The 14,123-nt window shown below is 40.0% G+C and overlaps 1 protein-coding gene across 1 annotated transcript; it reads left to right on the top strand.

Moving 5' to 3' along the window:
* The first annotated feature begins 2,423 nt into the window (after positions 1 to 2,423).
* LOC145941380 (uncharacterized) lies at positions 2,424 to 3,403 on the top strand. The gene is given in 3 exon segments (XM_083047504.1): positions 2,424 to 3,001; positions 3,003 to 3,026; positions 3,028 to 3,403. Coding segments are annotated over 3 exon segments (978 nt in total).
* The last annotated feature ends 10,720 nt before the right edge of the window (positions 3,404 to 14,123 follow it).

Raw genomic sequence — 14,123 nt, 5'->3', positions numbered from 1 at the left:
GCTGCTTAGTTTCTTCATAAATATCATTGTTTGTTTTCATTAAATTCTTTGAAGTATTTTCCATTAATTGTAATTGATTATTACTTAACTCTTTTTTAGATTGATAAATATGACGTTGCTTTTCTAACCGATTCAAACGTTGTTGTTCCGTCTCACATTGACGTATAGTACGTTTACGAGATGCTTCAATCTCTCTTGCTTTTATTACTGCTAATGGAAGCACCTTTTGAGGAGCATATTGTGGATTTTGTGGAAAATGCTCAATAACATTATATTCAAAAATCTTAATTAAATGCAAACGCATTAAACAATGATCATATTTTATTTTTTCGGGTTTAATATTGAATAACAATGAAATTGCAAAGGCTATTGCAAAAACCCCGCAATCGCTACCGTTTGGTTGGTATTGTACAGTAGGAAATTTGACAGAATTTTTTTCAAAGTTATATGTTGGAAATAATCTTTTCAAGAATTGTTCATGATGTCTATGCAATTTTTTATTTAATGATTTAATGAATCATAAATAAATATATTTTTTGTATCATAATAACTACACACCCAATGCCCATCTGATGGACCTGACGAACTATGTAATATTTGTATATGTTTTTTATCAATTGACATAGGCTGAATAGTATCAGGAACTTGTAATCTCCATGTTTCGACAGGTTTATAATCTGAACAATTTTGCAATAAATAATTAAAATGTTCCATATGTATATCGGTTAACCATTCACCTCGAATGATTATATCTTTATCTGTAGGTGATAGAATTCTATGTTCTTTTGTCTTTACAGACATTATTTATATTTATATATATTCGGTAAGAATAAATAATTAAAAAAGATACAATTTTTTGTAAATATGTAATGTTATAATTTATCGGCGCACAGCAGCCACTTTTTGTAGACGCACAGCGACCACTTTTTGTATGCGCACAGCAGTCTTGTATGGGCGCACAGCAGCCTTGTATGGGCGCACAGCAGCCACTTTTTGTAGGCGCACAGCAGCCTTATACGGGCGCACAGTAGCCTTGTATGGGCGCACAGCAGCCTTATATGGGCGCACAGCAGCCTTATATGGGCGCATAGCAGCCACTTTTTGTAGGCGCAAAGCAGTCTTATATGGGCGCACAGCAGCCACTTTTTGTAGGCGCAAAGCAGCCTTGTATCGGCGCACAGCAGCCGTTTTTTACAGGCGTAAAGCAGCCTTGTATCAGCGCACAGCAGCTTTATATCTTCTTTTCTTTGTCTTATTATTTCTTAAATTTTTCTTTTCTTCTTTTCTTGATCTTCTTTTCTTCTTTTCTTGATCTTCTTTTCTTCTCTTCTTGATCTTCTTTTCTTCTTTCTTGATCTTTTCTTCTTTTCTTGAATCTTCTTAAACGTAAAAATAAAAATTTTATTTTATTATAAAATAATACGCACTTCACAAAAATAATAGCTATAATTTATTAAAACATAACTTCTTTATATATACAAATATATAGATAACACATTTTATATGCTTTAATTCCAAATTTAATTTTATATAACAAGATGTCATTACAAAACTACTAATAAGACTACAACTTTTATTTAAAACGTTTATTTATTTATTTAATACAAGATCCCGAGTTATCACTAAAAATCGATTCTTAAAACCATTTGAAGACGATTTTTCCCCAATGAAAATGTCGAGATATTAATAATTTTCTAAAATTATTTATTTTCGAGATATCCAAGTTTATATAAAAATAAAATTAAATGCCACATTCTTTATATTTGATATACCATTTATATATGTATACATTTGGAAATATTTTAATAAGCCAATAGTGAATCAAAATAATGAATTGATAAACTCTTACTTCAAAATAATATAACGTAATAACATTAATTATTCATCAACTAATATATTTTTACAAATATATATATATATAGATATGTATATATATACATATATATATATTTGCAGCAATCTCTTGTGGCGATCATATCGTCACATATTCCCCGGATTACTTATAAAGACATACACCAGACGGAAACAAGAAGCGAGACGCGAGAGAAAATAAACACGTAGCAAACACAACGGACGAGACAGGTAGATAAAAACAAAAATACGAAACGAGACAAGACAATAACCTTTTGCGAAGAATCTTCGAGAGATTCGACCGTCTACCATTGTCGAGCACAGACGCGCGACTGTAAACGCTGGACTTTTTCTAGATAATTAAAGTAGCAAAATTAACCGCTCACCAAAAAGACTCGATTCACTTCACATTATACATATATACGATCCTAACATCCCGCACCGACGAATTAACGAAGTTGGCCAAAGTGGTGACCGACGTGATCGTGAATACGCGAAGAAAAAAAAACATTTTTTTTTTTGTGACAATTTCGCGATCGGTTGTCGAGTGCGTGAAAAAAAAAAAAAGTGATATGCCTGTGATGCGGGACGGCGAAGACGCTACTCCGCGCGTGGAACCGGAGACGCGAGCGTTCGAACAGCCGAGGATTCAAGCGCCGAATCCGCACTTGATTGCGATGCAACCGGCCAGGATGGAGCAACCACCGGGTTATTTTTTACCTGCCCCCGAGGTAAGCCGTGTGGGCATGCGTATGCCGGAGTTTACGTCGTCGGATCCGGAGCTCTGGTTCAGCATCGTCGACCGGAGTTTCCAAGCCGCCGGGATTACGGTTGACGCGATGAAGTTCGGTTACGCGTTGACGGCTATCGGACCGAATTACACGACCGAAGTGCGCGACATTATTATGAACCCGCCCCCGGAACGTGCATACGAAACGCTGAAAGCCGAGCTAATTAAGAGACTTAGTTTGTCGCAGGAGCACAAGACTCGGAGGCTCCTTGAACACGAAGAAATTGGCGATCGAAAGCCGTCGCAATTTTTACGACACCTTCGCGGTCTCGCCGGAAACGTGGTTGGCGACCAGATCTTACGAACAATCTGGTTGAGGCCGGCTTTTCTCCAACCGCATTTAGTGACGCGCGCGACAGATACAATTGGCGGACATCGCGGATGCTTCAAGTGGCGGAGGCGACGAAATTTATGACGCCCCAGGGTCAGAGTGCGATTGACCCCGCGTCCTTGGAGGCGAGATTGGAGGTGCGACTGACGCAGATGCGGCTGGCGATGCAGCAAGAGATGGCGGAGCAGCTGACGGCCATCCGGGGGTCAATCGAGGCGATCGGTGACGGTCGATACCGCGAGAGTGATGACGACCGACGTCGTTCGCGTCCGCGTTCGCGTTCGCGTTCGCGCCCGCGAGCGCGCTCGGGAAGCCGTGGTCCACCGGCCAGCGGAATGTGCTGGTACCATTGGCAATTTGGACCGGAAGCTCGACAATGTAGAGCGCCCTGCTCGATGCAGCAGCAGGGAAACGCGGGGGCCGGTCGCTAGTGGCGGCGAGCGACTCGAGATACGGTGCGCGCCGCTTGTTTGTAATTGACGCGAACTCAAAAGTGAATTTTTTAATTGACACGGGCGCGGATCTCTGCGTGTACCCTCGGAAAATGGTTCGAGGACCGCGACAGAGATCGACCTATGAACTTTCGGCCGCTAACGGCACACCAATATATACATACGGGACAGAGACAATGGTTTTAAATTTCGGATTGCGACGTGCGTTCTCGTGGCGGTTTGTGATCGCGGACGTCTCGCGACCGATAATCGGCGTCGATTTTCTCGCGCATTATGGACTTCTCGTCGATCTACGCAATTCTCGTCTCGTCGACCAGGTGACGAGCTTGGCCGCGCGCGGGCGATGCATCCGATGCAACGCACCCTGCGTCAAAGCGGTTACGGGAGAGACGCAGTACCATCGGTTGCTGGAGCAATATCCAGATATTACGAGGCCGGAAGGACGTCCGAAGGACGCGACCCATGCTACGTGGCATTACATTGAGACGACCCCGGGACCGCCTGTCGCGTGCAGACCGCGGAGACTCGCTCCAGATCGGCTGGCAGCCGCGAAGAGAGAGTTTCGGAAAATGGTGGAGGCCGGAATCGCACGGCCTTCAAAGAGCTGTTGGTCGGCGCCCTTACATATGGTGCCGAAGAAGGGTGAAGAGTGGCGACCTTGCGGCGATTATAGAGCGCTAAACGCGCAAACGATCCCGGACCGATATCCTGTGCGGCATATACAAGATTTCGCGCAGGCCTTGAGCGGAAAGAAGATTTTCACGACATTAGATCTGGTTCGTGCATATCACCAGATTCCGGTGGCGGAAGAAGACATCCCGAAGACGGCGATCACCACGCCATTTGGCATGTACGAATTCCCGTACATGTCATTCGGCTTACGTAACGCGGCGCAGACGTTCCAGCGATTTATTGACGAGGTTCTGCGCGACTACAAATTTTGTTACGCGTACATTGACGACATCCTCGTCGCGTCTTCATCGGAGGAGGAACATCGCGATCACCTGCGAATATTGTTCGAGCGTCTGCGAGAGTACGGGGTAATAGTCAACCCCGCGAAATGCGTATTCGGCCAACAAAAGGTGGAGTTTCTGGGATACGAGGTTTCCGATGGGGGAACCCGACCGCTGTCGACGCGAGTGGAGACGATCCTCGCGTGTGAGATGCCGAGGACGGCCAGGGATCTCCGGAGATATCTCGGTATGGTGAATTTCTACCGTAGATTCCTGCCGAGAGCCGCCGAGATTTTAGCGCCGCTGAACGACCTTCTTCACGGCAACGTCAAGGGCAAAACACCGATTTCGTGGACGCCGCGGATTCAAAAGGCATTCGAAACATCGAAAGAGAGTCTGGCACAAGCGGCTCTTTTGAGGCACCCCAGGATAAACGCGGAACTCGCTCTGTTTACCGACGCGTCCGAACAGATCATCGGCGCGACCTTACAACAGCGAGGCAGCGACGGCTGGGAGCCGTTAGCCTTCTTTTCGAAGAAGCTAAGCCCAGCCGAATCAAAATATAGCGCTTACGACAGGGAACTACTGGCTATATACCTGTCAAAAATTTTCGACATATGCTGGAGGCACGCGCGTTCACGATTTATACGGATCATAAGCCGATAACTTTCGCTTTTCGACAAAAACCTGAGAAAAGCACGCCGCGCCAGTTCCGCCACTTGGATTATATCGGACAGTTCACCACCGACATTCGGCACGTGACGGGCGAGGAAAATGTCGTGGCCGACGCGCTTTCAAGGATCGAAAAGCTCCAGTCTCCTATGGATTACGCCGCACTGGCGGAATCACAGAGGACCGATGAGGAGCTCGAGGAGTATTTGCGGCGAGAAACTGGACTGAAGCTCAACAGGGTGGAGATTCCTGGAACGGGAATCGCGGTGTATTGCGACACATCAACACCGACGCCGCGACCGTTCCTGACAAAGCCTTTTCGTCGGGCCGCATTCAACCTGGTGCACAACCTGGCGCACCCTGGAATTAAATCGACGGGCAGGCTCGTGGCGCAGCGCTACGTTTGGCCGTCGATAAACATAGACTGTCACAGGTGGGCTCGTTCCTGTGTGCCCTGTCAACGATCCAAGGTGTCTCGGCATGTGTCGGCACCCTTGGGAAAATTTGCTGCTTCATCCAGCAGATTCGAGCACGTCCACTTGGACATCATCAAGATGCCAGTCTCGGAGGGCAAGAGATATTGCCTCACGTGCGTGGATCGCTTCACACGATGGCCGGAGGCGTTTCCCATGGAAGACCAGGAGGCGAGGACGGTCGCGAGGGCCTTCTACGAGGGATGGATCTGCCGATTCGGGGCGCCTCTACGAGTTACGACGGACCAGGGGACCCAGTTCGAGTCCAGCCTTCTTCGACGGCTGAGCGAGATTACGAGGACACAACATCTGAGGACGACGGCATACCACCCGCAGGCGAATGGAATGGTCGAGCGGTTCCATCGCCAGCTCAAGGCGGCGATCAAGTGCCAGCAGAACAGCCGCTGGACCGAAGCGTTGCCAACGGTTCTGCTGGGAATCTGAGCGGCATGGAAGGAGGACTTGCAGGCGACCACAGCTGAGATGGTGTACGGCCAAACGTTGAGAATCCCGGGGCAGTTCCTGAGTCGGCGGCCGACGGACGGCGAGGACGGTGCCGTCGATTTCGTCAGGACGCTGCGTGAGCAGTTCGAGAGACTGCGACCGGTGGACGGAACCCGACACGGGGAGCGACGGCCGTTCGTGTATAAAGATCTAGCGACGGCCGAGCAGGTGTTCGTACGACAGGACGGACCGAAGAAGATGCTGCAGGCCATACGAGGGACCGTACGAGGTCGTCAGCCGCAGCGACAAAGTTTTTGTCGTGCGTATGCACGGCAAGGAAAAAGCGATCTCGATAGATCGGATAAAACTGCGTATCTGATTTCAGAATACGAAACAGAGTCTAGGGGCCCAGCAGAATCGACAGCGCGGGGCCGAGACACAGAGGTCGATCAGCGGAGTGCGCGCGAGGACACGGAGCTACTGCTCCGAGAGAACGAAACGACAACGAGAGCGGGAAGGAGAGTCCGGTTCCCGGACCGCTTCCAGGCGGGCCTGTGACGTCGGAAACAATTATTTTGGACCGCGAGGCTTTGAATAGTCGTCGCATTGAACGAAATATTTTATTTTTATTTTATTTTCGTTTGGACATCGCTAATTTATTTCATTTTATTTATTGATTTTTTTTTTTAATTATATAATTCCTTTCTCGAGGGAGTGACACGCGTACGCATATGCGAGGACGAACAATATTATTGTATATTAGCGTTTTCTTTTGTTTTTTTTTGTTCGGTATAACCTTACGTCGCGAAAAAAAAAATAAAAAAAAAATGTATCTGTGTCAGCGTCCGAATAATCGAAATCCGCGCATGTCAAGCACGCGGTAATGCAGAAACAGCGGATATCGTGCTATCGGCATAGCACTGGCGGGGGAGTCCTGTGGCGATCATATCGTCACATATTCCCCGGATTACTTATAAAGACATACACCAGACGGAAACAAGAAGCGAGACGCGAGAGAAAATAAACACGTAGCAAACACAACGGACGAGACAGGTAGATAAAAACAAAAATACGAAACGAGACAAGACAATAACCTTTTGCGACGAATCTTCGAGAGATTCGACCGTCTACCATTGTCGAGCACAGACGTGCGAGCGCGACTGTAAACGCTGGACTTTTTCTAGATAATTAAAGTAGCAAAATTAACCGCTCACCAAAAAGACTCGATTCACTTCACATTATACATATATACGATCCTAACATCCCGCACCGACGAATTAACAAAGTTGGCCAAACTCTTAACCTCGTTTCTTTTTTTCTTTTCAGATCTTCGAGATCCTAAGACAACCGTCTTTTTCAAGACGACTTTGGCGGCGACCGAGGATATCCTTGGGTAAGTAGCACCCACAGTTAGATTCTATACGAGATTCATGCGATCGCAATGCGTCTAACGTTGATTCTCTCTTTTCAGATACTTTCGCACATATATATATATATATATATATATATATATGTCTAAGGGATGTTGCAAGGACCTTTTAGATAATATACTGTATATTTCCGGGACCTTTGGCTATTGCCAGGTCGGACCTGGATCTCTTCTTCAGTTAAATGTATATTTCCAGGTCCGACCTGGCAGTATACATTTTATCTCTACGGGGACATTTTATTTATACGAGGAAAAAATAAAATGTAATAAAAACGAAAAATTAATCATATTTTCATTAAAAACAAGACACCATTAGATGAAATATTTATATATTTAACTTCTCATGTCCTTTTTTATGTATAAAATAATTTCTTTCCTAAAAATTGAGCTTTTTTGTTAAATAATATGTAATATGTATATTTTCGGGACACTTATCGCAGTTATATGGATACTTTCGGGAACACATATATATTATGTTAAAATTTGCAAAATAACACTGCAATATCATAGTTATACACAATTATTATATAGAAATGTATTATCTTTTCTTTAAACGTGAAAAATTACATTTAATATTGATTATTTTGAAGTTCTTATTAGTGTGTGATAATATGAACAAATTCGGTACCACATCAAAAATTTGGCGCCATAAAGCTCATTCGCACTATTTCATAAAAATTTCCACTATTCCAGCATTTTAGCATACTATTAAAATATTAGTACATAATTATTTAATAAAATCAATATCTTATGTTAGTGCTAAATATACGCACACTTAATATGGTGTAAATATACGCATTATACCATCGGTCTCGCCAATAACAAAAATTTGGCGCCATACAGCTCATTCGCGCTATTTCGTAAAAATTTTAACTATTGCAGCATTTTAGCATACTATTTAAATATTAGTACTTAATTATTTATTAAAATCGATATCTTGTGCCAGTGCTAAATATACGCATTACACATTATACCAACGGTACCGCCAATAACAAAAATTTGGCGACATAAAGCTCATTCGCACTATTTCGTAAAAATTGACTATTCTATATTTTAGCATACTATTCAAATATTGGTACCTAATTAATTAATAAAATCGATATTTTATGCCAGTGCTAAATATACGCATTACGCATTATATCAACGATCCCGCCAATAACAAAAATTTGGCGCCATAAAGATTATTCGCACTATTTCGTAAAAATTTTAACTATTCCAGCATTTTAGCATACTATTCAAATATTAGTACTTAATTATTTAATAAAATTGATATTTTATATCAATGCTAAATATACGTATTACACATTATACCAACGGTCCCGCCAATAACAAAAATTTTGCGCCATAAAGCTTATTCGCACTATTTCGTAAAAATTTTAACTATTGCAGCATTTTAGCATACTATTCAAATATTAGTACTTAATTATTTATTAAAATCGATATCTTATGCCAGTGCTAAATATACGCATTAAGCAATATACCATCGGTTCCGTCAATAACAAAAATTTGGCGCCATAAAGCGCATTCGCACTATTTCGTAAAAATTTTCTTTATTCCAGCATTTTAGCATACTATTCAAATATTGGTACCTAATTATTTAATAAAACTGATATCTTATGCCTGTGCTAAATATACGCATTACGCATTATATCAACGATCCCGCCAATAACAAAAATTTGGCGCCATAAAGCTTATTCGCACTATTTCGTAAAAATTTTAACTATTGCAGCATTTTAGCATACTATTAAAATATTAGTACATAATTATTTAATAAAATCAATATCTTATGTTAGTGCTAAATATACGCACACTTAATATGGTGTAAATATACGCATTATACCATCGGTCCCGCCAATAACAAAAATTTGGCGCCATACAGCTCATTCGCACTATTTCGTAAAAATTTTCTTTATTCCAGCATTTTAGCATACTATTCCAATATTATTACTTACTTATTTAATAAAATCGATATCTTATGCCAGTCCTAAATATTCGCATTACGCATTATACCAACGGTCCCGTCAATAACAAAAATTTGGCGCCATAAAGCGCATTCGCACTATTTCGTAAAAATTTTCTTTATTCCAGCATTTTAGCATACTATTCAAATATTGGTACCTAATTATTTAATAAAACTGATATTTTATGCCTGTGCTAAATATATGCATTAAGCATTATACCATCGGTCCCTCCAATAACAAAAATTTGCCGCCATAAGGCTTGCTTGCGTTATTTCGTAAAATTTAATACTATTCCATATTTTAACATATCAGTCAAATATTACAATAGTTGGTAAACGTATTAATGAGATTATTGATTTTGAGTTATTTTACAAATAATGCATATATTTTAAAATCGACAAATTTTTGTTATTATAGCAGGACCATTGGTATAATGCCTTACACACCATATTAAACATGCGTATGTTTAGAGCCGGCATAAGACATGATTTTGTTAAATAATTAAATACAAATATTTAATTTTTACGAAATAACACGAGCAAGCTTTATGGCGCTAAATTTTTGTTATTGACGGGATCGTTGGTATAATGCGCATTTACATCATATAATTATTAATTTCGTTGTAAAATGATTAATGTTCGAGTTACGTGTTGCTTATTTTATTATATTTATACTTATAATTATACAATTAATCAAATTTTTGATACAATAACACGAGTAATTTGTATGGCGCCAAATTATTGTTATTATCGAGACCACAAGACAAATTTTCATTTTGCATATGTAAGCTGATTGGCTATTCATTGCTTTTTGTCGCAACGTTAGTATTCTGTTGTGAAGAAGACATAAAGGCTGCGTTCCGATATTCACTGCCAGTACAAAAATTCTATAGTTTACGTCACGTACACTGTAGATTTTCAGTACTGACAGTGAATATAGGAACGCAGCCAAAGCGTAGCAATTGTGGCCGAAAAGCGAATAGTGAAAGAAGTGTATTATAATATAATTTTATTATTGTGCAAACATGTCGTATATATTCATATCTGAAAATAGCGAATGGTAAATTATAACATATTTTATCAAAGATTTTTTGACATATAACTCTGATGCCCCTTTAGATTTTAACAAACTAACCTAAAAGAGAGTGCGATAAAACATATTTTAGTGAATACAGTTTTTAAAAAAGAAAAAGTATATCAATCGCTTGATCCTTAAGTTTTTATAATTACTGAATGTTTATCATATTTAATATGGTTTATCATTATTTTTTAAAATTCATATTTTGTATAATTATTCTTGTTCCTTTATTGTATCTCAATTAAAATATTTGTTTTCCTTTCTTTTAATTGTTATATACATATATCTTCAATTTATTATTAACTTTAAGATACATATTTTAAAATTAAATACAAACACTGCACATACTCTTTATATATTCTTTTAATCTTTTGCGCATCCAGCACATATAACATGTGTGTATTCTACATATAGAACAAAACTTCATATGTTTATGTTATTTTAACTATAAAAACTTGTTGTATTATAGGTTGTTATATTTCATCTATAATAAAATGTAAATAGTGTAAATAACAAGAGATATGAATATCAGGTACATCATTAGCGGATGTAAGATTTCTACTTGGAATTTATATATGAATATCAAGGTACTTTGTACCATCAAAGAAGAAAAAATAAGCACTACGATCAATCTTTAAGTATGTATGTTTTAGCTTATTTTCTTTGATAATAAAATATTATTCTTCAATTTCTTTTAAGTCATATATATATTAAATTTATTTTCAATTTATTAAATGTAAATACAAAATATCAAAAATTTTCTTTTTATCGATTTGTTGAAAATTAAGACAAATATGTTTTTCAGTGCAAAAAACTATATTACTAATCATTAAGATCTTAAAACTATATACTATCAAAGAATTGAATTTGTGAAAATAACTATATATATTGTATATATTTACTTATATATTTACTAAATAAAAAGTCTTTTAATTTAAATAATTGAATCGTAAAGTTGAAAGCTTTATATCGTAGCATCAATCTGTGCACATACATATGCTTTTACGCATTCCATATATGAGACATCATATATGTATTCTACATATATAGAATAAAACTTCAAATGTTTGTGTTATTTTAACTATTTTAACTATAAAAACTTTGTATTTTATGGGATGTTATATTTTATCTGTAAATGTATATAGTGTAAATAAGACATCCAATTGACTGGTACATGACTAGTGAATATGAGATTTCTATTTGGAATCTATATATAGATAGATAGATAGATAGATCTTTATTGTTTCTCCTCAGAGTTACAAAAATTTTACACTTATACCCCCTCTTCCTCTTCCTAGCGTCTATGCTTTACATATATATCGAAAACAAAAAAATACAGTAAAATAAACATAAAATAATCCTAACATACAAAAAGAATTTGACACTTGTTCTACAAAAATACAAAAAATAAAAATTCAGTACATAACAAAATTCGCCATCGCAAAAAATTACAAAAAAAAAACAAACACGAAAAAAAACAAAATTATTAAAATTATACTTTGAGAGAGAGAAAGATATTGCTCGCTCGCTCGCTCGCTATTATTGATATCGTATACGCATACGCACGCTATTTCCCCCCTTCCCTTCCTGGACTCCCGTTTCCGTTCACAAACTTTCTCCTATCTCACATTCTCTCCCTATTTCAATCTCTCCTTCACACTCTCCCTATTTATAAGCCTCTCCACTTCCCTCAACCAATCCTCTCCTTCCGCTTCCTCCCCCAAAATTTTCCCAACTTTTTCCTGCCATGCACATCCTACCTCCCACACCACGCATTCCTCCCATAGATGTTCCCACATCTCCGTTGCCCACTCACACACCCTACATTTCCTCTCTTCTTCTTCTTTCCAATATTCTCCCTCTCTTATCCCATCTCCTAGCCTAAACTTCGCTAGCCTCTGCCACCTACTTTCTCCACACCCCTTTTTCAAATATCCTGGAACTCCTTCCTCTCCCTTAATCCACTGATACCATTTGTTACATTTCGACGCCTTTATCTTCCCCCATCTTTCTTCCCTTTGCATTCTTCTCTCCCTTTCCCATAATTCCTCTCCCTTTACACCTCCTTCTTCTCTTGCTTCCTCTACCTCCTTTATATTCCAACTTCCTTTCTCCCAATAACCTTTCCTTTCCTCTTCCCATCCCTTTATAACCCTCCCTTCCTTCGCCCTTTTTTTTATCTCTTCCCAGCATGCCCTTCCTAATTCTCCTCCTTTTCCTTCCTCTAACCTCCTTTCATATCCCCATGCCCTTATACCGGCCATTCCCCTCATCCTCTCTCTTTGCACTTTCTCTCTTACTAAATACCCTGCTGTACTTCTTCTCACCCCTAATATCCATCTTAAATATCTATCATGAATTCTCTCTATTTCTTCCCTTTCTTTCCATCCCCATATTTCCACTCCATAACTAATTACCGTCCACACTAATCTGTCAAATAACCAAATCCTCTTTCCCCAATCTTTTGCGAATTTCCTTTTCCCAATTCCCCACACCTGTCCCATTATCGCCGCTCCTTTTTTCACTCTATCTCTTATTTACGCTTCCTGCCTGCCGTTATATTTTATTACATATCCCAGATATTTAAACTCATCCACTTCTTCTATTTCCTTTCCTTTCCACCTCCATTGTACTCTCTTCCATCTTCCTCCCCCTTTCCAACATCTCATGACTTTCGTCTTTCCCACATTTAATTCCATCCCCTTCTCTTCTAAGTACCTCTCTAATTTTCCTATTATTCCCTTCATCCCCTCCTCATCCTCCGCCAATACTGCAATGTCATCCGCATATGCCAAGGTATATATCTTTCTCTCTCCTAACCTTACTCCTCCCCATCCCCCTTTTCCTGGAAAATCGTCTATGTCTGCTAACAGCAACGTAAACAAACTTGGGCTCAGCGGACATCCTTGCCTAACCCCTTTAACTGTCCAGAATTTTTCTCCTTCCTTTTCCCCAACCCTTACTCTGCTACTTGTTTCCCTTAAGATTTCTTTGCATCTTCTCACTAACCCCTCTCTTACCCCTCTCTTCCTCATCACCTCTATCAGTTTTCCCCTATCTACCGAGTCCAAACTTGGGCTCAGCGGACATCCTTGCCTAACCCCTTTAACTGTCCAGAATTTTTCTCCTTCCTTTTCCCCAACCCTTACTCTGCTACTTGTTTCCCTTAAGATTTCTTTGCATCTTCTCACTAACCCCTCTCTTTCCCCTCTCTTCCTCATCGCCACTATCAGTTTTCCCCTATCTACCGAGTCGAAGGCCGCCTTCATATCCACAAATAGAATCATCATTTTCCCTCCCTTACTGTTTACCTGCCTATTTATCAAATAATTCAATGTGTAAATATTGTCTATAGTCCCCATCCCTCTCCTGAAACCTGTCTGACTCGGTGGTAGCAATCCCTTCTTTTCTATAACCTTCTCTTAACCTTTCCGCCAAAATTGTCGCATATACTCTGTAAGCCGTCTGTGTCAACGTCACCCCCCTATAGTCTCCCACCTTCTCTCCCTCCCCCTTCTTAATGATCGGCACTATATCCTCCATTTTCCAATCCTCCGGCCACCCCTCCCCTCTCCATACTTTCCTACATATCTCCCATAATCCCTCCTCTATCTTCTCTCCTCCATATTTCCATACTTCATTCGCTATCCCATCCCCTCCCATCGCTTTCCCATCCTTCATCTTCTTTAC

This window comes from Prenolepis imparis, unplaced genomic scaffold (genome assembly GCF_030444845.1).
Source record: "Prenolepis imparis isolate NDT839.2.m4 unplaced genomic scaffold, iyPreImpa1.0 SCAF_10, whole genome shotgun sequence".
NCBI lineage: Eukaryota > Metazoa > Arthropoda > Insecta > Hymenoptera > Formicidae > Prenolepis > Prenolepis imparis.
This window is presented reverse-complemented; position numbering and strand designations above follow the sequence as displayed.